Source organism: Fusarium phalaenopsidis, assembly GCF_050370095.1.
Source record: "Fusarium phalaenopsidis strain FUZ10S chromosome Unknown contig_32286, whole genome shotgun sequence".
Lineage (NCBI taxonomy): Eukaryota > Fungi > Ascomycota > Sordariomycetes > Hypocreales > Nectriaceae > Fusarium > Fusarium phalaenopsidis.
In genome coordinates this window covers 3329452-3353885 of record NW_028145413.1, presented here as the reverse complement: position 1 = coordinate 3353885, position 24434 = coordinate 3329452, and the positions used below count along the sequence as shown (strand labels likewise).

At 53.8% G+C, this 24434-nt stretch overlaps 7 protein-coding genes across 7 annotated transcripts; 4 read left to right on the top strand and 3 right to left on the bottom strand.

The window, feature by feature from the left end:
• Positions 1-1880: 1880 nt before the first annotated feature.
• Positions 1881-2629, top strand: LRP88_03319 (polyphosphatase DDP1; the record flags this gene model as incomplete). Its single annotated transcript, XM_083239946.1, has 2 exons — positions 1881-1956; positions 2211-2629. 2 exons carry the CDS (start codon positions 1881-1883, stop codon positions 2627-2629), a joined length of 495 nt encoding a protein of 164 aa, XP_083105076.1.
• A 1253-nt stretch (positions 2630-3882) lies between these two features.
• LRP88_03318 (U6 snRNA-associated Sm-like protein LSm1) lies at positions 3883-4599 on the top strand (the record flags this gene model as incomplete). The annotated part of the gene is made up of 3 exons (XM_083239945.1): positions 3883-4006; positions 4128-4196; positions 4277-4599. 3 exons carry the CDS (start codon positions 3883-3885, stop codon positions 4597-4599), a joined length of 516 nt encoding a protein of 171 aa, XP_083105075.1.
• Positions 4600-5728: 1129 nt separating this feature from the next.
• Positions 5729-6668, bottom strand: LRP88_03317 (uncharacterized protein; the record flags this gene model as incomplete). The annotated part of the gene is made up of 2 exons (XM_083239944.1): positions 5729-6324; positions 6392-6668. 2 exons carry the CDS (start codon positions 6666-6668, stop codon positions 5729-5731), a joined length of 873 nt encoding a protein of 290 aa, XP_083105074.1.
• Positions 6669-8025: 1357 nt separating this feature from the next.
• Positions 8026-9112, top strand: LRP88_03316 (Rab family GTPase YPT1; the record flags this gene model as incomplete). Its single annotated transcript, XM_083239943.1, has 5 exons — positions 8026-8036; positions 8225-8348; positions 8406-8453; positions 8522-8749; positions 8915-9112. The coding sequence occupies 5 exons, from the start codon at positions 8026-8028 to the stop codon at positions 9110-9112; spliced, it is 609 nt and encodes a 202-aa protein (XP_083105073.1).
• A 1428-nt stretch (positions 9113-10540) lies between these two features.
• LRP88_03315 (uncharacterized protein) lies at positions 10541-13548 on the bottom strand (the record flags this gene model as incomplete). Its single annotated transcript, XM_083239942.1, has 2 exons — positions 10541-11435; positions 11486-13548. 2 exons carry the CDS (start codon positions 13546-13548, stop codon positions 10541-10543), a joined length of 2958 nt encoding a protein of 985 aa, XP_083105072.1.
• Positions 13549-18027: 4479 nt separating this feature from the next.
• LRP88_03314 (WD40-repeat-containing domain protein) lies at positions 18028-19316 on the bottom strand (the record flags this gene model as incomplete). Its single annotated transcript, XM_083239941.1, has 3 exons — positions 18028-18999; positions 19056-19224; positions 19279-19316. 3 exons carry the CDS (start codon positions 19314-19316, stop codon positions 18028-18030), a joined length of 1179 nt encoding a protein of 392 aa, XP_083105071.1.
• Positions 19317-19683: 367 nt separating this feature from the next.
• LRP88_03313 (chromatin-binding protein CTF4) lies at positions 19684-22309 on the top strand (the record flags this gene model as incomplete). Its single annotated transcript, XM_083239940.1, has 2 exons — positions 19684-21540; positions 21596-22309. 2 exons carry the CDS (start codon positions 19684-19686, stop codon positions 22307-22309), a joined length of 2571 nt encoding a protein of 856 aa, XP_083105070.1.
• Positions 22310-24434: the final 2125 nt, after the last annotated feature.

The window sequence follows — 24434 nt, the reverse complement described above, 5'->3', positions numbered from 1 at the left end:
GAAAAAAAATCTCCAATGATGGCACTCTCCCCATCGCATTACCCCCCATGTGCATCCCATGCTTGTCTGCCACATCCATCCTCATCCACGCCCATTGCCCTACTGAGAGGGTATGGTATAGCACCGTGGCACATCCCGGGTTGTCCCTGGCTTGCCTTGCAGTCTTGCTCTCGCAGAGAATGAAGCTTTTCTACGGGGACAGGTGCTGGCCAGCCTATCCATGTTCCATCGACCACGGGCGAGCTACCAGATTAGCTCGAGTATAAAGCCAACTGGCTCTGTCACCGCCGGCATCTCAGTTCTGGTCTCAGAGTTGGACGGCACGAGACATGTAACGGTTGGATGTCTACCTATTACCAAAGCACCCTTACCTCGCATTTGCTCTCGTTTATCTCTACTCTTATACGTCAGCTCCCTGCCATTGGCCCTCCTTTTACCTTTATCCCAGCTGCCCTCACTTTGACTTTTGTTTTTACAAGCGTCACCTTGACGAACAGACTTTCTTGAGCCACGTGCTGAGCTCTTAGCATTGGACTTTACAAGGTTCCGGTCGCTACAGCACCTACCAGGATCCCCGGGTTCTTTGGCGAGGCGCCTACCCTGCACTTCACAACTCCAGTACCTGTGCGACAGGCCTCTTTTTTTGGCGTCCATCGATATCCATCTTGTAACTAACTAATCGAGCTTCTTCTCGAAAGATCTCGCCTCCGACCTCGCTTCCGGTGAATTTACCAACGGAGTATTCACGCCGATAACTCCGGAACACCACCCGATAGAGTTTCTGCGCGCCGTAAATTTAGCCTCTGTCCCTGCCTAGCAGCATCTCTTTGCGTACCTTACCAGATTTCTGGCTTGGCTTGGGACATTCATTACTCGCACCAACAAGCCTCATCTCCTCTCCCCCATCTCCGTCACCGTCAGCTCTCAGTCAGCCAGCACAAAAACCACCAACAAAAAAGGCAACTTCTCGCATCAGAGTTTGCCTGCATCGGTTGACCCAGCGAAAGCCCTCGGTTCCACACCGTACAGTACCGTACCAGCGACTCACTGCCCCCAGGGTACCACTTCGCCCTACAAAAGCTCCATCCATCTGCGCACCTCAGCAAAAGCTACCGACCTACCCTGCCCTGCCCTGTGCTACTGGCAAGCTTACAAGGGGTACCATCGACGGCCACTACGCATACTCCGTCGTCCACTGTAGAGGGTCCAGCTTTTTTTTTTCTGACGCCTCCTTTGCCTCCAGCTCTCGCTGTTGGTTCTAGCCTCCACGCCCTCTCTCTTCGCAGACAGGGTCGGACGTCCGCCCAGCGCCCCAAGCAAGCCCGGTACCTACACGCCCCCGGCCCCATCCCTCTTTCTCTCTGCTGCCCTGTGCCAGACACAGACAGAGACAGAAAGAGATCCGCCGAGTCGTCCGCTGGCCCCCCCTCGAGCTAGACTTGGGACGTTTTTGCGCGTGCGCGCGCCCACACCTCCATCATCTCGCAGTATATCACATCGCCAGCCCAGCTCTCTGGAGCGCCTGGGCTCCCCCCGACCAAAACCCTCAAGCACCCAGCTCCTTCTGGCGCGGGCAAACGACCTCTTGTCTTTGCTCTCCTTCCTCGGCCTCCCGCCCCTTGAAACTTTACAACTTTCTCTGTCGACAATGATGCATCGCCAGGTGCTTTGAAAGCAGCCCGCCCGCCCGTCGCAGGTTCTCTCTCGACCCAGGGGTGAACGTGAACATCCGTTCCGCTCCGCTCCCTCCGTGGATCTGCCAGCTTCCGTCGTCCGCCTCATCGCTCTCCGAGACTTGCGAGCCTTTGTGTTCTCGAACTTGTCCGACTAGAAACCCTCCGAAACCCTCCCCCAATCCTCGTCCACGACACACCACTAACATGTCGAGTTCTGCCTCTGGCGACTCGGGCGCTGGTGGCCGGTCAATGGAGTCCCGAGTGGGCAGAAGCAAGCAACGTGAGTCTTTGCGAACTGCGCGATCCTACATACTCTCTGCACTTGAGCACACTCACTTTTTTCTGCTCTCGTAATTTCCCAAGCCTGCATCTTCAACTCGCTTCTTGCGCCACCAATCCCCCAGCCCCAATTCGCTGTCGCTGGCACTCAATTTGTTCCTGCGACTGCGGCCAATGTCATTGACCACAATTCCATGGCCATACCCCACGTTTAGCTCAACAAGCTCGGATTCGCTAACATGTTTCACTTTGCAGGTTACAACACCAAGGGTGAACGTCTCGTCGCTGGCATCGTGCCCCTCACACCCGATCAGAACTATGTGCTGTTGATCCAGTCCACCCGGCGAAAAGGTTGGGTCTTGCCCAAGGGCGGCTGGGAATCGGACGAGACGTGCCAAGAGGCCGCCGAGCGAGAGGCTTGGGAAGAGGCCGGCATCACCGTCCAGATCAGCTACGACCTCGGCGACATCGATGAGAAGCGCGCGCCCAAGTCATCAAAAGACCGGTCAAGATACCACTTTTTCGAGGGCGTCGTCACTGGCGAGTATGACGACTGGCCCGAGAGCCACAAGCGCGAACGCCAGTGGTTCTCTTTTGCTCAGGCCTGGGAAGCCTTGTCAACAAGACCAGAGCTGCAGGAGGCTTTGGAGCGGTCTACCATGAGCCGGGCATAGCCTCACGGCACGCCCTCTCGCGATCAGCTCTGGCCTCTGCAGGCGATTGACCATCGTCGACAGCTTGTCACTTGATGCACAGCTCACGCTGGAACCTACCGCGGCGCTTGTTGCACGAATGGCTAGAAGTGAGTGAGCCGGTTCTGAAAAGGTACCAGGCTTCTCCGCCAACCAAGCATCATGAGAGGGAAGAACACATGTCGACAAAGGTTCTTGAACCCGGCCTCTTGACATGAGTTTCATCCTCAAATCTCCTCTTTTCCTTGCTCTCTCTAATTACAGAGATGATACAACGTGCATCCATCCAAAGGCGTTCGGTGGATTATGATAGAGTCTTTTTTACACAACCAAGAATTCAGGCGGGACGGTTTACCTGAGCGGCATATTACGGTGCATATATCAAGACGAGAGGGACATTATTTTGTTTCGACTCTTGACGAGGTCCGGGAGAAAAAAAACAACAAGGGGTTGGTTGGCTGCTCTTGGATTTCTTGCTTTTTCTTGTTCTTCTTTGAACGAGGTCTCCCAGGACAAACCAAACACGGGAGGGGAAAGGCAAAGGCAAAGGCAAAGGCAGCGAACGATGCACCAGATATCCATCCGGCTAGAAAGAGATGCCCCATTGACTCACTCGCCGATTGCGGTAGAGTTGAGCTGGCAGAAAAAAATAGACGTGGCGATTTCTCTCATTGTGATGCATCACTGAAATGAGAAGCCCAACAAAGATAATCAGCAATGAAATGAAATGAATGTAAAATAATTGACAAAAATTTATTGATTAATCAATGAATGATGACGCACAGGCGAGGTCACTGCTGCAACTTCACCCGCTAGCAACCTGCGGCCCAAGGCTTGTCATGGATGCTTGTTTGCTCTGTTCCCTGGCAGATTCGAATGTGCCCCGCCAACATGTTTAACATGCCCCTCACTCCTTATTCGCCCCTCTATTGACTTTTCCAAGCTGCCCCGCATTCGGCACAAAATGAGACCATCGACAGGCATCTCGCTGACGGTGACGCCGACCACATGACCGTGCACGTGATGCAGCTCTTATCGATAACAGGTTCGCCGCACCTTTGCTCAACGTCGAAGCATCAACGACACGGACCAGCAACCCGTTATTTCAGACAACCACGCAGCTCTTTTCGCAATGTGTATGTCATGAGCTCTAGAAACGAATATTCCATGGATTTATAAAGCACCGGAACAATCGAAAAACCCCCGCGAACGACACCCCCCAGATCCATGATATAATGGAGAACCTGTCCATCTCCGATGCCCCTCCGCAGGGACGCGGCGGCGGCGCTCCGCAACCGCTGCCTCAGCTGCCGCCGCAGATGTTCACCACTGCTGCGCAGCTGCTGGACCTCACAGACAGTACGACCTCGCCATGATAACAGTTGGTTCTTGCTTGCGGTCCTGGGGAGGGATGGGACTTGAGCAACAAGGGGGGGACAGACAAGGGAGGATTGAGTGCTGACGGCTGGTGAAACTGCAGAGAAGCTTATGGTCGCCTTGCGCGACGGGAGAAAACTTATTGGGGTGCTAAGAAGTTGGGATCAGTTTGGTTGGTTTTCCTTTCTGACCCTCATGAACTTGGAAGGGGGCGAACTTGCGAGGACACGGTTTTCTGACTATGCAAACCAGCCAACCTCGTCCTCCAATCCACGGTCGAGCGCATCTTTGCGCCCCTCCCCGAGTCGGCAGGCAGCGACCAACCGGCGGGTCTCTACGCCGACATAACGCACGGCATCTTCCTCGTGCGCGGCGAAAACGTGCTCCTCCTCGGCGAAATCGACCTCGACAAGGACGACGACCCGCCACCCGGATTCCAGCGCGCGGAGCTCGAGGTGGTCAAGAAGCTAGCTGAGGACAAGAAGGCGGCGGACAAGGCGAAGGAGAAGGTGAGGCTCAAGAAACTGGCCAAGCAGGGCTTTGAGGGAGAGAATCTGGGTGAGATTGTGTTTTAGAAAGGCAGGCGCCACATGTTTGCTACGAGAAAATTGCTAGCTGTGGGCTTTGCAGTTCATTGGGCAGAATATTGTGAAATGCCCTTTGGCTGCGGATGGGAAAGGGGAACGGCTCTGTTATAGAGGAGTCGGTTCTATGGGAATGGAACTGGAAATATCAAGACTAGTGGTTCGGCGCGCATAGTTAGCATGCATGAATAGATGAACCGACAAAAGCTAGGACATCGCATTTTTGGTTAGTGTTTGCTGTTATTGACCGGGGTTGTAGTTGGCTATGTCTATGGGTAGCTTGGATATGTGTTGAGTCTAGGCTCGAGGCCGCCAGCAAGTGTTGGATGATGGGAATGCAACTTGGAACAAGCAAAGGAAACATTGGCAAGTGAGACAACCTCAAGAGTCGATAACAGACAAAGAGAGAATCCACGTCTTCCAGACCAACAATGATCGAGTTTCTAAGGATTTCCTCCACCCCTACAAGGCCTCGGGAGGCCATGAGCTTCTGTATGACTGAGACCGTAACCCATCCTCTCTCAGAGACAAGATGTGAACACGACAAAAACTATGGCTTCCCGCACAATGTTGGCATCAGGCCCAATGTTGCATACCTAACCCACACTAGCAAACACATTGATCGATCAAAGTCCCGACCCATGACCGAGAAACTACGTTTTTCGACCAGACAAACTAAAGTCATATGCTGTTAAACCAAACATGTGGTACATCCTCAAGTATTTGATAACACCCCTAACGAGTTTCGTAGCAATCTCAAATCATGCAGCGGTGACCACGTGGCAGATGTGCATTGCTTGTCTCATACAGTCGATTCTCTATTAATAGGAGCTGCTGCAGGTAGTAATATACAAAGGCTACGAATAGTCAATATGTGTGGAGTCTTGTGTGGCTCACTGTTGTACACGGTCCCTTATAACCCCCCCGGACTCGAGATGCTCAGAGACTCAACCCGAAACAGCTGGTCATGCCATCCATCAATGGAGATTGTACCGGAAACGCCTCTCGTATGGAGTCATTACTCTCCCCCTTGTTCTTGAATCCTTTTCCCTTTTTTACAAATACAGCCCGGAGCGCCACTGTTGCTCTTTTTTTCTCGCTTGCCTCAAAAGGCGAGGGTCTAGATGGACCGCCGCCTTCGTAGACGCTCAAACATGGGTATAGGTGTGTCGTTGGGATTCTTGCAGCCGCCGAGAAGCCAGTCCGTCAGGCCCACGACCTTTGCGCCGACGCCGCCCTCCCAATCGCCGCCCGCCTGCGCTTGCTCGATCGTATGGCTCAGTATCCTGCCCTCGGCGTCAAAGTCGAACACAAACAGCCCGGTAAAGGCCTTGTCTGGGTCGACACCACGACCAAAGGGCAGCGACCGCGCAATAATGCTGGCATCGCGGGCGGACCTGGGCTCCTTGCGCTTCTCGCACCAGCGAACGACGAGTTGCTCGGGGATGGCTCCCGGACGGCGGGGTAGGAAGGTGAGGGGCTCTGAGGTCATGCGCTCGGCGAGGATCTCGATGCGGACGTTGCCGATGATTGGGACGCGGTTCCAGGCTATGGGCGACGTCCAGAGGGCGGCGTTATATGCGACACGGCCCGAGACGGTGGGTAGGTGCGGGTGTGTCGAGGGGAATAGGTGGAGGCAGATGTTGGGCGCGAGGAGATCGTGGGGGAGAGGATGGAGGAGGAGGGTCGGTAGTCGTTCTTGGAGGACTCTTAGAGCTGTGCCAGGTCAGCATTATATGGTCTTAAGATTCTCAATCCTCCCCGTCATCCTGGTCTTTCGTACTCTTGCCCAGCTTGACCTTGTTCGGGTCCTTTGGCCCGTCATCGCCGGCTCCAACCCACCGTACGCCCGTCGCATCGAAATAGGTCCTCGACAAGGCAGCTCGCCTCACCGAGGTCTCAAGAATGGTAGCATCTGAAGGCAGAGGAGCAGAGGGCAGCTCCCGGACGGCTATGGGCTTGACCTGGGCCTTGACCGGACGGGCGCTGGAGAGCCGGCGAAGTGATGCGGCAGAGGGCCGGCCGGAACGGCTTATAGCGGAGCGAATGGGCGCGGCCATTGGGTGGTCAGCGCAACGGGATGGGGAGCCTCATGGATTTTGGAATAAGGTAGAGGCGAGGCCGAAGTAGGGAACTGCGCGACGAGTAGATTTGATTAAAGCTGATTGAGTAGAAGACTGTAGAGTCAAGTTGAATGGTGAGGTAGTTGGTTGATAGCTTGACATGACCCAGTCCACTTTTGGAACTTTTTTGACAGAGGGCAAATGGGTAAAGCCGGGTTGGCTGGATTGACCGAGAAGTACCCCTGCACTATGTTTTGCGTAAGAGATACATGCGGAGTCCCAAGCTCCTGGTTGGCCAGCCCAGCCACAGGTCTCCACCGTCACAGCGCGGCTGACAGCGGATACTGTAGCGGGATGTGGCGGGGCGGGGTCCAGCGTTTGTGTCCGCCCCGACGGGACCAGGTGGTTTTCTCCAGGGGCCACGGGGAACGAGACGAAGCATTGGATCTTCTTTCAAGGGGGACGATGAAACGGGGTCCACTGATAAGGGGCTGTTATCTCGCTGGGTGAGAGACTGAGAGCCTCTTGTCTTTCGTTGCGAGATGATGCAGTCTTGGGCCGGTCAAGGCGCCCATCACAAACCTTGGATCATACACCAGCCAATGTCGTGACCTACCATGTCACTGGACCTGAGTGAATGACTGACTCTGAAAGAGCCCCGAGACTTGTAAAAAGGGCCGCATGATGGAAAGACGGCATGGATGCAGGTACACGAACAGGTCGTCTTTCCTTTTTGTCACATGCAATCCTGCGGTCTCTCTTTTTTTTCTGCTGGGGCGGGCAGTTTTGGGTGCATCTTTCAACAAACCGTGACGAAACCGCCAGTTGGTTAACGAGGTTGGGGTTCTCAAGGTGGGCAAAAAAGGACAATCTCGTCAAAAATAACTTTTGCCTCGTCTTGATTCCGCAAGAGCAAGAGCAAGGCAAGAAAAATAAGCAGTAAGATTAAACCCTGCTTGAGAGCTAAAATAAATCTGGGCATCGTCGTGCTTTTATTTAATTTCATCCTCATCCATTCCCATCTCTCCTGCACCTGCACAGCCTCTTCACCAGAGCCAGCAATCCTTTGTTCTGCGTCTCACGTGACCTGTCAGCTGCCCCATTCCACCGCCGAACCGCCCTGCTTCCCTCTGGTGCCGCGCTGGCGCTGCCTGGCGTTACGTTTGTCTTCCAGTCCCTGACGTACTTGAGCCTCTGCATCTCAGCGGAACCAACTTGATCTTTTCCCCATCATCTCCATACCAACCTCATCCCTCATCGCCTTCGGCTTCGCTCATCTCAGATCTCGCCCCCTTCTTCGTCGCCCAGAACACGAATCTCGCCTCGCCGCGATACCTACAGCAAACCCGCCAAGATGAACCCCGAGTAGTACGCCACACCTCTTCCCGCCTCCTTTGCGATAACCTCCTTTCGATGGACCACCGCCCATGCTGACTGCCGCTCCAGAGTCCCTTCCCTTCCATCGCCGGCGCGCCCGCCTCGCTTCGATTACTCTTCAGGTGTCGGGATGCGATTCCTGGATGACATTTTTCTGACGTGCACCGCCTTCTCAGATACGACTATCTCTTCAAGCTCCTCCTCATCGGAGATTCCGGTGTTGGAAAGTCTTGCCTGCTTCTGCGATTTGCCGATGACACCTACACCGAGTCCTACATCTCGACCATCGGTGTCGATTTTGTGCGTCATCCTCGCCCGACCCCTCCTGCCTAGGATATCACCTAACCCCTGTCTCAGAAAATCCGAACAATAGAGCTCGACGGCAAGACGGTCAAGCTGCAGATTGTACGTGGCATCTAGCGCGCACGCCCAAACCTTGTTTTTCGATCAACCAGCTAACATAGCCCTTCAAGTGGGATACTGCCGGCCAAGAGCGATTCAGAACTATCACCTCCTCCTACTACCGTGGCGCCCACGGCATCTGCGTCGTCTACGATGTCACCGACATGGACTCGTTTAACAACGTCAAGCAATGGCTCCAGGAGATTGACCGATACGCCACCGAGGGCGTCAACAAGCTGCTGGTCGGCAACAAGAGCGATATGTCGGACAAGAAGGTTGTCGAGTACAGCGTGGCCAAGGTAAGTTCATCCGCACCTGGAATCTCGTAGCCTGGCCGGCCACGGTCACATGCACTTTTGCGCCTGAGCGCCCAAGTGCCCCTGTCTCCAACAAGCCGCCCGCCAATCCCTCGGCTGCGATATCCGCCTACTGTATGTATCATGGGCGACTAACCCCCTCTGTAGGAGTTCGCCGACAGCCTGGGCATCCCCTTCCTCGAGACCTCGGCCAAGAACGCCAGCAACGTCGAGCAGGCCTTCCTGACCATGGCCCGCCAGATCAAGGAGCGCATGGGCACCACGACGGCGAACAACACCAAACCCAGCGTGCAAGTCGGCCAGGGCCAGGGCGTCGGTAACTCCAACAACAACGGCTGCTGCTAAATGCCTTGATGCTCTCTTTTTTCTGGGGCGAAGCAGGATGACGGAGTACGGCCGGGACACAGGGCAACGCTATGCAATATGCTAGGGACATGACCGGATGGGTTGAATCACGATGTTTGCTTTTTCCCCCTTGCTCTCCCCCATTTCTGCGCACGCATAGACCAAATCATGATCACTTGGATCTCGCTCTTCATCCCCGCAAATCACGACATCCCCCCAGCACCCAACCCCCTTTGGCATTTGGAAGAACGGTAAACCCTTTTGTTTTCCTCGGGGTCATGCCCGGGCCCTTTGATGACCTTTGAACGGATGGGGATCATGACGGAATGGGAGGAGCGCAATGAGGACCGGAGTCTGAGGGGGGAAACGACAAATATGACGGCAGATTTTCCAACGGCGGATGGCTTGGGGGGTTTTGCGCGTGCGCGAGTGTTTTCTCTCTCTTCTCTCTTCATGTTCTTGTTGTTCTCTATTTGCGAAACTCGAACATTGGGAGAAATCTTTTGCCTCTGTCACCGAAGCCGTCCTCACCGTCGGAAGCCCTGTCCGTCCAGCTCATCCGTCTTCCCATTTCGGTTCTGCAAAACCCTTGAGCTTCCTTTCAGACATCAACAGCCATGAGGAGAAGGGAAAGAAGGGGGGAGAAGCGCTGCGCTCGTGCTTGATCGTGCTTTTGCTTTGGTTCTGATATCGATCGTTATGTGGTTTTTGCTTTTATTTCTTTTTCATCCTGGTTCGCCTTGCTGGTTCTTTTTCTGATCTGACTTGCCCCCGAGAATTCTTGTTATCCTTAGTGTATGCGAGAATGGAGTATTCTTAATAAAGGTGGAATATTCTCTTCTTTTAGACTCTGCTGCCCCAACAGCTCTAAGATTTCTCTAGTATGCAACTCCCGGGGATATGGGAGTGATGCCATCTTTGAGGTGTGTGTTGAACAACGACTGACACTTGGCCTGCCTATATCTCATGCGGTTATAGGGGTACACATCTCCATAAGGCTCAACCCATGCTAACATGGATAATCAGCTTGACTCCTTTAGAGCACATAGCTAGGTTTCAACACCCAGTCCTCGTTAAAATGTCCGCGTTGATCTGACACACATACCCCTGAATCAACAACTGTCGGTGAATGTTGGCAGGGCCAAGCGAGGGACCTCCAGAGTCTCATGCCCCATCCAAAATAGCAAAGGGGGCCTCCATGTCTAATCACGCACACCGAAACAGTGTTAACAACTATGATTATTTTGATTCATAACGAATGTCTGCTTTTATCCTCCCTTAACTCATCCCGGGGTATTATAGAACCTCATTACAATCAACAAATGACGAAAAGGAAATGCCACGACAGGGCAGTACAAAATATCGTAACGTCATGATAGCCACATCATCAAACCCAACATAGCCAGAATCATCCACATTCCCAAATGCTCATGCCAGACCAAGCATCTTCAGCGCCTTCCGACTGTTCCCTCTTCGCATATCCGGCTTCTTGGACAAGATAGGCATGATTCGTCGGTCTTCCTGATCCCAGTCGCTGTCGTCGAGGTACACGGTGAGAATCGACTGGGCATCGGAATTGGAGGGTTTCCGCCTCGATTTACCCCGGCTCAGCTTGCTCTTTACCGATTTTATCGTCTTGACCGTTTCGGCGATGGAAGGAGCCCGGCTAGATAGAGCAGACGACCCCGAAAGACCCGCTCCAAATCTGGCCGCAAGAGCTGGTGACATTGGTGGACTCTGTGGTCCTGATGACACCCGAGGGAAGGGCGAGAAGGTTCCTGTGAGAGAGGGCGGCTTCGACTTCTTTGACGATGGCTTCTTTGGGGCCTCCTCAGGAGTGTAGAATGATGAAATATCAGAAAGAATCTTCAAAACAGTAGAAATGAATGTTGCGACCTCTGCGTCGCTTGCGGTCGAGGTAAGTAGGAAGTTGGCCTTGGAGACTGTCACATCATAGCAAGGTCCAGATGTTGGCGAGAGGGACGTTCCAAAACGGCCGACGGGTCCCTGCTCCGGGCCGTTGATGGGTGTTGTCCCCCGCAGGTGAGTGAATGGAAGTGTTTCTTTGCTGTTGGCATCGACGATTTGTGCCACCTTCATCATGTCGACACCAACAAGCTTCTGCAGAGCCAGCATGGTAGGGAGGTGTTCCGGGGGGTACTCGAGAAGAAGGTACCGCACTTCCGTGTGCAAGACGAGGTATGTCTCTAGGTGGGGAATGATGAGGGTGGCAAGAAGATAAGAATTGGCGAAAGGATTATCGTGTGTCTGGCTGGTCAGAGGCTGAGCAGTGTATGCTTGCATGGCAGTAGCGAGGAGATATCTATTGATTGTAAGTCTTGAACTTCCTTGAATTTGGGGCTGATGGCATACCTGAAATCGAGCCTTCCACTCCGGGTCATGCCACTGGGCTTGGCCCCCAGCTTCTCTAGTTGCCCCGTGATGGCTGAGGCATGGTTCTTCTTCACGCCGCGCTGAGCGCCGATGGCCAGAATCTGGTCCACCCGGCGATTGGTCTCACGAGTCCCATCTGAGTCTGTCTCTCGGAAAATGGGCCTCCAGAGCCCCTCTAGTTCTGGGAGGAGAGGGAACTGAAACTGACGGTAGCCCTGGGTCTCGGGAGGGAAATGATCCTTGAGAATGGAGCGCAGGGAGTTCTGGATGGTTACAGCTGTTTGCTGGCTGCTAATTCTGAACTCGCGAATCTTCTCATCTGCGTCCGAAATCAAAGGCGGAGGTGTTTGGGCAGGCGTAGGTGGTCGCTCGACTTGTACCTTGGGTACCGTTTGCCGTGGCTTCGCCTGAGGCCAGCTGGGTTGCACATAGGCAAACGGGTCGTACTCGTCTGTGTAACTGCTTCGAGCGACAACGGTGGGCTCGTGGTAAACGTCGTCTGTACAGTCCAGATCCTTGATCGACTGAGATTCAGGTGTCCCTGGGACAGAGGCACTGATCTCGTCGGCCTCGGAAGTGGATGACGAGTGACACACGACAGGATAGTTGCCAGCTCTGAAGCCACCAACAACAGACTCAAGAAGAGCGTCTGGCACCTCATCCCTGAAATGCACCACGAGATCCTCCAGAAAGGGCAGAGCAGGCTTAAAAGGCTCCTCTGGCGACGGAATCTCCTCAGCATCAGTTCCTCTGTCGACGTATGATGCTCTTGCAGGTTTACGCTTCTTTTCCGAAGGGACCGGTGCAACCTTAACGGTTGGGCGGTTAGACCTAACGACAATAGTTCTAGGCCCCTCAATGTAACTGAGTCTGCTTGGCCGAGAGTCCTTTGCACTTGTAATGACCATGCAGGAATGTCGGCGAGCCTCAGAGGGTGTCTGTTGCTCGAGATCACGCTCAGACTCCCGTGCAAGCTCTGCTGCGTCGGCAGGGACACAGAGATCCCGGTACTTGGGAGTGGCGGGATAGATACGGTCCAGAGACTTGACTCGTGTCAGTGTAGCTCTGCGGCCCGAAAGTCGCATGTCCAGCAATGAAGCCTCTCCATACACGACATTATCTGTGGAACGGATGCTGAACACGTCGGACCGTGGGGTGAAGACCTCGGGGCCGAGGGTTTGAGGGACGGCCATAGGACCATAGGACTCTCCAATGCAACTTGGGGATCGGGGGAAAGAATTCCTGGGCGAAGGTGGCTGAAGATTGGTGAATCCAGGATAGAGAGGATCCGCGGGCTTGTCGTAATGTGTGACAGCAAATATGGAAGCCCGAGGAGAGCAGATCTCATCTGCGACCTCATCAATCACACTCTCAATCTCTTCCTGGTCCTGAGTGCCAAAAACGAAGAAAGGTGCCGCATCTCCGAAGTTATCGGCGTATCCATACAGCGGCAGACTGTTGCTCCGAGGGCGTGTCGCAGTCGTCAGATCAAGCTCGTTAGTTGGTTGAAGGCTGGCGGTCTGGCGGTCCAAGGCGTCGGCGGCTCGCATCGCCCGAGTTATGGGGTCCTCGAATTCCTCATCGAACTCTTGCTCGCCAAAATACTCGAATGTGTTTCGTCTTCGCCAGTCCCTAGCTGGGTTTTCCAGCCCAGCGACACCCTCCTTAACAAGATGGTTGAAGATGGACTCGGCGCGGTTGTAGTCGCCATCTGTTTCATTCTCCATGATGGCCTTGATGCAGAGAGTTTGCGCGCCTGGAGTGCCACCGCTCATGAAGACGAGTCGCTTGCTGTTAGATGTTGACCCTTGGAGGAAGTTTCGAGCAACTTCATGCCGAGCAGCGACGGCTTCATGTATGCTTTTGACATAGATGCGAGCATCGAATCTGTCACCCATGCCTTCGTTTGAGACATAGCTCTGAATGTTTGGGAGAATGAGAATTTGAGGCGATGTTGGGAGGAGTCTCAGTTGTGTTGACATAGTTTCGGCATGGCCTTCAAAGGCGACAATGCTTCCGAGAAGCTGCTTATCGGTAGTCATGGTGGATAAGGCGCCACTGTCCCGGACGATCTGTTGGTAGAAAATGGAATGAAAATGCGCGAGGCAGGCGTAAAGTAAGGGATCAAGCTCAAAGGAATGCTGAAGGCGAGATCAAGGGTGAAGAAAGGGAGCGCGACCAAGAAACTTTAGGCATGAAGCATTCTCGACGTCTGTAAGAAACGCTGGTAGATGATGATTAGAACCACTGAGCTGAGATCGGAATGGCCGAAGGGAGTCTCACAAAATGAATGTTTGAGAGTTAAAGAGGGAGAGTGTGAAACAAGAAACAATCGATATGCGGGATAGAAATTTGGAAGATCACCTCGAGGGATGTAGAGTGAGAGAGAGAAGGAGCAGGAACGGGAACCGAGTGGCAGCTGCGAGGCAGGTGTCATCGATATGAGGAAAGAAGGAAGGAGCGGCTAATAGGTAGATGTAGTATAAGACGGAAGGAGCCAGGAAGCCCGGGAGATCTACCAGTGTCTCTTCCCACCCTCAGCCGACGGCGTTTCCACTGTTCTCCTCTTACATTGGATCCCAGCATCCCATCCCATCCCATCCCATCCCAGGCTCTCAGCGCAGGATCCATTGTCAAACCCTGCAACAAACGGGCTACTGCAGCGAGACGCAAGCCACTCTAGGGGGTTTTCCCAGATCTGTTCGTCCCCATGGCCCTGACAAACGGAGCCATGGAGGAGGCACTGGCTACGGGGATGCCACAGCCAACCAGCTAATTGCTGTGGAGTTCCTTTTTTGCTTCCCTTGCACTCCTTGGGAGAGAAACCAATGCCGGCATGCAGCCAAAGCTCAGACTCCCCATCCCGGCCGGCTGGGTTATCTGCGCTGGATGAGTGGCTCGCGTCTTGGGGCTGGCTATCGGGCACCGGCAGTAGGCTGTGGACACTGCGAGCGCCTCACAGCAACCAGCTGCACCAAGCGAGCAATGAGAGCACAAAACTCCGATTGCAGTGGATAGCAAGGCAGGGTCTTGCATGCAACCTGGGCACAGACGGCGTTTGCACCACCCATAAACGATTGAGAGCATCCACGATACAACCCACGGCTCGGTTCCACAACGCAGGGGTTTGTGCCTAGGAGACGTATCCGCGGTCTAGGATTCAGGAGCACAGGGTTGAGCTGGGGCGAGGATGAGAGACCATCTCTCCACGATGTAAGCTCCTGGCACCAAGTATGCACGATTGCATTATTGACACCAATTCCAGAGGGATGCAGAAACTGACCGACTTTGGTGTAAGCAGGGAGAACTGTCTCCAGACCCCTCGCTTTGACAGCTCACAAGACAGCGACCCGGATGCTGGATTTGACATCCATGTAGAGATCGATTCCAAGATGGAGCCCAGTGACCTGAACGAGTATCAAAATGGAAACAAGAAACATGGCAACTAGAAACCGCTTCGTCGCACGTTGGAGGAGAAACTATGCTCGTGCACCAGACTGCACCGTGCGGTCGTCGAGTCTGTTCACATTATCCACGTCTCCGTCATCAGCCAGGGTCTCACTTCAGTCACAAATACTCCGATGGCATTCGGCGCACATTGATTGTTCTCGAATGCGGCTACACACAAAAACCTCCGTCCAGGGTCTGGAAATTGCCGTCTCGAGGCCCCGATCGATTGTCGTACCGTAATTGGGATGGGATGCTATGTTTGTCACTCCTCAAATCACTCAGGGGCGCCTGATTCAAGGCCAAGCTAAAGAGGAAAAAGGAAGCACACGACGGGCTTTGGTTACATCTCCACTATCCCCGTCGATGGGTCTAGTGCCATCAATTCAAACCCCCAGCTTGGGGAATTAGGGTATCGCGGCAGCTGGACGGGCTCAGTCGGCCAATCACCCTTGGCTCTCCACGTCACTGCCAGGGTCCCGGTGTGAAGCTTTCCCGCGGCCTCGATTTCCATCTCGGTCCCAGTCCCCAAATCGTCATGTTGCCGGCATAGTGTTCAACCAGTGGTTGCAGCCCCGGCTCCAATGCCGATCAACATTCAAAACGGGGCCGATTCGGCTTCGGACTCGGGAGACCTGGCATCGACATTTGTTACTCTGTATTGTTTGGCGCCACCAGCGTGGTCGCTGTTTACAAAGCCTGGTGCTGCAGCCTCTGCTTCGAGGCGGGCTTGAGACTGGCCGAAGCCAAAACCTTCAAGCCTCGTGGCAGTTGGTTCATCGGTCTCGAACTGTCTCGCGTACAACCTTAGCTGTGTTTCACACGGGAGGCTATTCCAAGACCACTTCGCCTCGCTCGGCGCGGCTGTTTTCCTCTCCACTGGTCGCTGTTTGCTATTGTCTTCAGATCCTGGCTGCGAGAAAAAGAAACGGAGGAGCCAGATTAGGCCCATGAGCTGGGATCTCCTTGTCTCGTCACAGCCTGCTCACAGGTCAGAGGCTGGAGGCCTTGCTGGTGTCTCCACCACTGACCAATTCGGCTTTCATGCTCCAGGTGCAAGCCAAGATGATCATCACTCCAACAGAAGCAGTGGGTTGTTTGCTCCCTTGCGACACCGGACAGTTTGGAAATGTCTGACAGAGAATGTACGGAGCATGTTTCTCTAAAGGAGGGGATTACTCTTCAACTGATCGCTCAACAATGCGAACGGTGAGACAGGACGGCTAACTGCGTCTTGGTTCTCTACATAGGCTAGCTGCTGCAAACTCTTGCTGCATCAATGATGCAATTGAATCCACAACAGCGCAACGACATTGTCTGGAGCAACTGCTTCTTGTGTTCTGATTCATGGGCCAAGACCTGCACATCTTGCCGGATCGAACCTGGCCGGCTGCCTATGAACCCGGCCGCGCTGGCTGGGTTCGTAATACCTGGGTTTCGATGTCGGTTATTTTACTTGCCAGGGGTTGAGATGATGATCTTGGGACTGGATTACTGATCGCCTACTCCATTCACAGGATTGCTTTACCCAGTGTTTTATCAAACTCGATAACTCCTCAGTGAGGGCGATTTTGTACCGATTTGTGCACACCATCTTCCTGTTCCTCCGCCGCTTGTCACGTCTCATTATCGCCATAAAGATTCGTCTGCAGGAACGAGCCGTCACCGGGAAACTAAAAGACGGCTATGGACATTAAACCCGCATTGTGGACTGGGAAACACCCAGTTGACAATTCAGTCAACAGGGGACAGGCCTCGGGATGGGTCGATCCAGACCCGGTGATTTGGGCGGACAGTAACATCTCGCAGAAACCCCCATCCGATAGGCGAGCTGAGATGACAGCGTAGCATTGAGACAACAAGAGAAAATGAATGCTACGTCAAACAAACTTTATTGAAAGAAAGCAGGACGACGACGACCGTGTCCATTCCCTCAGCTACCGACAGCTGTTTGCATCAAACACGAGGAGACCTCGTGATGCGAGGCACAGCCGCATGGGGAATTGCAGCAACTACAGTTTGATTGCTGTGCAGCGATGAGCAGGATCTAAATGGCTGAGCTGAGTCCAACCTGTGGCAGGCATTCGGCTGCTTGCATTAGTTGTACAACTCCAGCCACGCAGCCGTACTGTATCAATACTGAACGCTTAATATACCAACATTCGTTTCACGGAGGATATACGAAGTCCAACTCCATCGCGAGCAATCACAACTCACAGGACAAGCAATCTTACCCTCGGCCCCATTCTAATGACAGATTTTGACAGTGCCGACGGGCAGCCCTAATCCTGGCGACCTCAAGTCTCAGGGCGACACATCAGCAAAAAAGCAATTTCAAGCAAAAGCAAAGGATCTGCAAGCCGCCTTCTCTACTCCGCACTGGGCATCAAATCAAACGCAGACAACGCTGAAGGATGTGAGTTTTGCCCGTCTTGTTGGCGATCACCGATGTTGTCACTTGTGATAGCCCCCACGCTCCAATGAATAGTCTCGCTCCAATCGACGGTCTAGGGCTGAGGATCTGGGGACAGTGTTGCTTTCTTTTTTCTGTTGACCGGGTCTTCAAGATTAGCTTCCGAAGAATCGCGGCCTGGCGCGGGACGGGATCATGAAAAGCACTTTGAGGGGGCAACAGTCTTTTCCTGGCGGAGATCGACGTCGACATGTCTTGGATGATTGGGCCCCAGAGCGTGAAGACGGCGACCGCGTGGAAAACACGATGTAGAGAAAAGAGAAAGCATGGCCAACGGCGCAATGATTCAGTTGTTGGCCGCACTCCCGTCGGTCTGGAAGAGACGGCGTTTTCAGGGGAACCGAGACATGTTTCATGGCTGTGTGCTCCCGCGGTACGATTCGAGACAACGGTGGTGATACGATGTGAGGAGATGAGTTTGTCGGCGCATACTTACGCAGACAAGCTCGAGCTGAAGCTGTGTGATACATGAACAGGCGTCCATGAGCGAGGTATTCAGGGGCGGGAGGGACTACGAGCAACGAAAAGGGAGAACGATGCAGTCTCGGGTTGCCATGACGGCCGCATGGCCTTTTTTGTTTGGTTATTTTGTTGGAGGGATCTAGTCATCCATGAGCTCTGCCAGCTCAGCCTCCTCCTCGGCAGTCAGCATGCCGTCGCCTTTCTGCTCCTCCTTTTGAGGCTCGGCGGCCTTTTGGATCTTGACAACAACTTCGTCAAGCTCGGTCTTGGCGAGAGGCCAGGTACGAATGGTGCCGTCGATGCCAACACTGCAGACCTTACGAGGAGTTCCCTCTGAATCCCGCAGCATGACCAAGTCGGTAATCTCTTCATAATGGCCAACCAATGCACAGTACAGCTTGCCAGATGAGCGATCCCAGACCTTGACGTCCTCATCACGGCCGGCTGTGATGACCCACTGGTCTGTCACAAGGACGGCACGCACGTAATCTCCGTGAGCAAAAGAGTCGTCGGCGACAAAGTTCCTGGAACGAGCAAGGCATTTTGCTGTTCCATCGGCGCTGGCGGTCCACAGGTCGGCATCTTCGTTGGCTTCGTCATAAACAAGCCGATATACACTGGTCTCGTGCTCTTGGATAGTGAGTCTCTCGGCGTCAGGGCGACCGGGAAACGATTCGGGTAGTTGTTCGTAGCTGTCCAGGGTGATCTTCCAGCGCCGGATGTTGGGGTCACTGCTCGCACTGGCAAATACGGCTGACCCGTGGCTGCTGAGAACAGGGTCAACGGCAAGATGCTGGACGGCGAGCATTGTCGTCGTGGGGTCTTGCAGGGTGTGCAGCCGTCGGCCTGTGTCGACGTCCCAGACGAGGATCTTCTTGTCGGCACCTCCGCTGATGAGGAGATGTTTGCCTCCGACGGTGACACAAGTTACAGCCTTGACAAAGTCGGTATGGCCGCTGAATTTGCGGCCAGGCTTCGAGGTCTCGATGTCCCAGGACCAGATATCCTTGTCCCATGAGCCAGCAAACACAGTCTTGCCACCCTGGCCTCCTGTTGCGAGACAGGTTACAGGGGCTCTGGGGCCACGGTATATGGTTTTCGTCTCAGAGGTCTAGATCTTCGTTAGCGAGAGATCATTCAAGTGATATTTGCTTCCAGACTCTGTACCTCAAGGTTGATACGGCGGACAAAGCCAGCAGACTCGGCGATGAAGACGGAAGTGAGAGGAGAGGCAGGGTCTGGGACGGCGGCAAGGATCTTGGACTTCATGGAAATAGGGTCGCCATTCTTGTTCCCCGACTTGGCAGCCTTTCGCTGACGCTGAGCGTGTGAGGCGCTGTATGTTGGGTGAGCCTGGGATCGTTCAAGTTCAAGATGGTGGCGTACCTACTCTGTCTCGAAGAAGTGATCGGGGTCTGCGGACTGCATTTTAGTGAACCTTGAGTTTCCCCTTGCGATATATGATGTTTTTATATGAGCTAAATGAATATTATGTTCCTTAGATGTATCTCACGATATATCTTAGGTCTTGACTTGGGCGGTGATGATTTCGAGGTCTTAGTAACCACACGTTAACTTTTTGTGGAGCCCCTCCTTCTCGTTGCTTCCCTTCCCTTGTAACGGGCAACGAATCGCGGGGTCCTTCCGCGACTTTAATTGCGACGCGCTCAGACGCGTCTCCCCAAGAAATGCAAGAAATGTCCCACACCAACCATCGTCGCCCCTTGACTTGAGCTTCGACTTCCATGCTCCTCAGATCAGATCGTGATCATCGAAAAACATCACGACGACGACGATGGATTCAACAATCGCCCCCAAACCTCGGCCTCGGCCCGCTCATACTCAGGGAATCACTCGATGCGCGTATACTCCTGACGGTAGTCGTCTCGTCACGGTCGGCTCCAACAATACCATCCGCCTTTACAAGACGGGCTCGGATGGAGAACCCGTCAATGTCGACGATTGTCCGGAACAGAACTTGGCTGTCGCCGTTGGCGATACTTTCTTCGTCGTCGGTTCAGAAGATGGTACTGTCAGTCTGTACTCGCTCGACACGGGCTCCTACGAGCGCTTCCTCGTCCGCACTTCGATGCCCATCCGCGACGTTGCCTTGACTCCTGACCATCAATGGTGCGCCGTTGCGAGCGACGAGTTGACCGTCAAGATTGTGAACACAAAGGACATTACTCAGGTCAAGCACCTACGCGAGCATGGTCGGGCTGTGCGGCACGTTAGCTTCGACCCTCACGGACGGTTGATCGCGCTGTCGGGCACGGATGGCATCGTCTACGTCTACTCTCTCACGGCTGAAGAGCCTGAGCTGATCCGAAAGGTGGACGGTATCATTGCTTCGCTGGATGGGGATAGCGAGGCTTCTACACAGGTCGCCTGGCATCCGGACGGTCGGGCGTTTGCCGTGCCAACCCCAGTGAAGGATATCCAGATTATCTCCAAGAACGACTGGGAGAAGCAACGCACATTCGCCAATGGACATTTGGCCGACATCACAGCGCTCGCATGGTCGCCCAATGGCTCTATGCTGGCGTCAGCGAGCAAGGATGGAAAGCTGTTGATATGGGAGACCAAGACGCAGGGTGTGATTGCACGATACGACTACTCCAACGTCATTGACCTTGCGTGGCATCCGACCAAGAACCTCATCTCGTTTACGACGACAGATGGCGAGGTGTATATCTACCCCGACTTCCTGACAGATCAGTTTTCGCCTCTACTCAAGCTAGACACACAACCTGCACCCTTCATCCACGACCCCCTGGCCGAGATCTCTGCAAACCGACGCCCTCCTCCTCCCAATGGTCACAAGCACCAGGGGCTCCCTTCACGGCCTCGGCGAGACTCTCTAGGGAGCCTTGACTCATTCCTTGATGGCCCAGATGGATACGATGACGACTTTGTGGTCGACGACGATGGTGCTGGATACACTGCGGGAGTCGGTCACAAGCGAGGCCGAGACGACGACGAAGCCTTTGGCCTCTCAAATAAGCGTCGACATATGATGGAGCCTCAATACCACGAGGCTTTCCAGCCAGGTGCAACTCCATGGCGAGGCAACCGCAAGTATCTCTGCCTCAACCTCATCGGCTTTGTCTGGACTGTTGATCAAGACTCGCATCATACCGTCACGGTTGAGTTCTACGACCACGAATTCCATCGAGACTTTCACTTTACCGACACATTCCTCTATGATAAGGCGTGCCTCACTGAACATGGCACCCTCTTCTCCTGCCCACCCAAGGACGATGCCCCTGCGACCATCTTCTACCGTCCTCATGAGACATGGACTCAGCGCTCCGACTGGCGCACCGAACTGCCCCAAGGTGAGGCTGTGACAGCAATGTCCTTGAGCGAGTCCTTCATCACCGTCACTACAAGCGCCAACTATGTGCGCGTCTTCACTCTCTTCGGTATGCCGTATCGCGTATACCGACCGAAGAGCACGCCCATGGTGACGTGTGCCAGCTGGAGAGACTATGTCTTGACTATGGGCAACGGTCCCATGGGTGCGGATGGAAACACTCGCCTCTTGTACACAATTGAGAACGTCAAGCGGGATGAAATCTGTCAGAACGAAGATACAGTGGCTCTACCTGAGGGTGCGATACTCAAGAGTGTCTTCTTTTCGGACAATGGTGTAAGTTCTTTCATTCATATCTGTCGTTTTACGAAGACAACTAACTAGTTACCAGGATCCCTGTATCTACGATTCAACTGGAACTCTCCTCACACTGCTACACTGGAGACAGCCGTCGAGAGCGTGCTGGGTTCCTCTCCTCGACACCAAGCTCCTCGCTCGACTGGCATCTGGCCGCAAGAACGAGACATATTTCCCCATTGCTGTGGCAGACAACAAGTTCCATTGTATCATCCTCAAGGGTGGCGACCAATACCCATACTTCCCCCGCCCCCTCCTGTCCGAGTTTGACTTTTCCATCCCTATTGCTTCAGCGCCCAAGCCTCCCAAGCGTCAGACCCGCGAGGGTGATGAGGACCTCACGATGGGTGATGATGACGCGGAGAAGAACAAGGATGGTGAGGATGATGACGACTCGTCAGAGACCCGTAAGCTTGAGCAGCAGTTCATGCTCCACGGCGTCCAGGCCGCTCAGCTTCGTGATCTCGTTGAGTCCACATCTGGCAGCCACACGCAGCGCTCGCAACTGTCGCGGCTCGAGCTCGAGATTGACAAGACGCTGCTGCAGCTCCTGGCGGTTGAGTGCCGTGAGGGCGAGGATAGGGGTATGCGTGCCCTTGAGATGGTTCAGCTGATGCGTGACCGCACCGGCCGCATGATGGAGGCCGCTGGCAAGGTCGCTGAGCGGTATGGACGGACCATCCTTGGCGAGAAGATTAGGGAGTTGGGTGAAAAGAGGGTTGGTGGGTTCAATGATGACGATTTCTAAGGGTTGAAGTTCATGGATGGGATAATATGTTATAGAATAGGAGGAGGAGTGTGGGATCCTCGACCATTTGTATGATGATTACGCGGCAATAATGAATATCTGGAAACATATAAACTCGCTGGCCTACGGTTGTGCTCACGGTGTCGTTTTAATACTCCTTGGCCGCCTTGGACATCGGTGTACTCTGCATTATTTAAGTTGATAACCACATTATCGTCCTCCTTTATAACTTGGTGGTTTGTTGCCATACGACGGTACTTTCCTTCGCAGTGAAGGCGACCTCGATGCAGTGAGAGTTGTCACCGTAGTCATACTCAGAACTGGGCATTGTGCTCAGTATCGTGACATTATTGCCTCGCCAGCGTAATTCGACTCGACATCCATGCCACTACCAATCTTCTGAACAACAGTTTGTTGTCATAGGCCGGACTTTCAGTTCGTAACGGACACGGCCCTTTGCGTATTCAATTGTCGATCTCGTCATGATCAAAAGGAAGACAACCAACACATTACCACAGCCCACACCACCGACGTTCAGTCAGTGCCCATATCCGCGGCAAGAGGAATTCCTTCGTAGATAACTCGGTGAATATCGGATCTTCATTTTCAGCCACACAGATATACCGAAGGGACATGTCAGATCATGCTTCAGGGTAGCTGGCCTGGTGATGAGATCTGATGTTGAGAGCACCCCGGTCCTGTTGAACATGTAGTACTGGTGCGCTTAAGCTCCGATCATCGTAGTATTCTGATGTCGTTGGCCGTCATGAAGCTGAAAGCCATCCCAGGGTTTCTGACTCGTATGTTGTTGTGTGGCTAAACATCCTTTCTCACCTGCACCCCGAGTTCAGCAACCTGCAGAAGCAAGCAACTCGCTTGGACACTTTGCCCAGAAATAGCCCCCCCGGCATTTACTTCTTAGCAGCGAGAAGCATTGCCCATGTATACAAATTTGCCACTCGGCTCCGGCTCTTGACTTGTTGAACCCCCAACCTCACCGCAGCCATCCAAGTATCAACCACACGTCCACCAACCAAGATCATTCATTCAGTCCGGTCGGCCGGCACCAACACACACAACAACAATGTAGTTGCTCGACACCGCTTCTTTAACATCAGCCACCAGACAAGAAGCCGACATCGGGTGTGTGTGTTCACCCCCAGGATCGATCCCCTTAGTCCATCAACACCACGTTGCTTGGCGGAGTGGCCGCCATGTGTCTACCACGAGGCCGTTACAGTTCAACGTCCCTGACCATACCCACGGTGTGCAACTGACGAATGCCACGCTCGGACAACTGCCGTTGACACAACCGTCACCCATGAGAGTCGTGTATACGTACACGAAACTCTTGTCCAAGTCTGGCTGAAGGCAGGGATCAATTTCAATCCTTGTACCAAAAGTAACAACAATCGGCCGGGCCGACAGGGGGGAAAGAACAAGATAAGAAGAAGAAAAAAAAAAGGGATTTGGCACTTGTCAAACCCTTCCCTTCCCACCCCCAACCAATCTATAGAGTAACATCATCCGCGTGGGAGAGTCCGAGGATGATTTTCAGGGCCCCCGGAGAGATCAACATTGCCCTCGGACATTGCAGCGGATACCACGGCCGAAAATAAAATAAAAAACTGCCAAGGATTCAAAAGATACAGGCTAATTTGCCCAGAAAGGTAGTCCATCTTTTTTGGTCATGGACGCGAAAGCCGAACATCCGGCCGTCAAAATGTGAGATATCAAAAGTCGTCGGCCGAAGGCGTGCGTGCGACATGCTGCTACAGTACCGATGGCGAGGGCCCAGATCGGAGGACGAGCCAAATCGGTCGCAAGCTCTATCCGCAACTTAACGCGGCGTGGCTCAGGTACCTGGGCTGTGGCACGATCCATGTGCCGCAACCAAGTACCGCCCCGGGACAACCGATAGCAGGTAACTCGAGGGTTCTCGAACGCTTCGACGGGCTGATCTAGACAACCACAGAGCCTGTTAGCGCTCACGCACCACCAGCTGTCATGCATGCTCCTTTCCCTTTCCCACGAGGCCGTGCCATGGCCTCGGAATTGGGCTTGGGAGGCCATCTCATGCATCCCTGTTTCAGGCCCTCACCCTTTCATGATGGGATGGGATGGC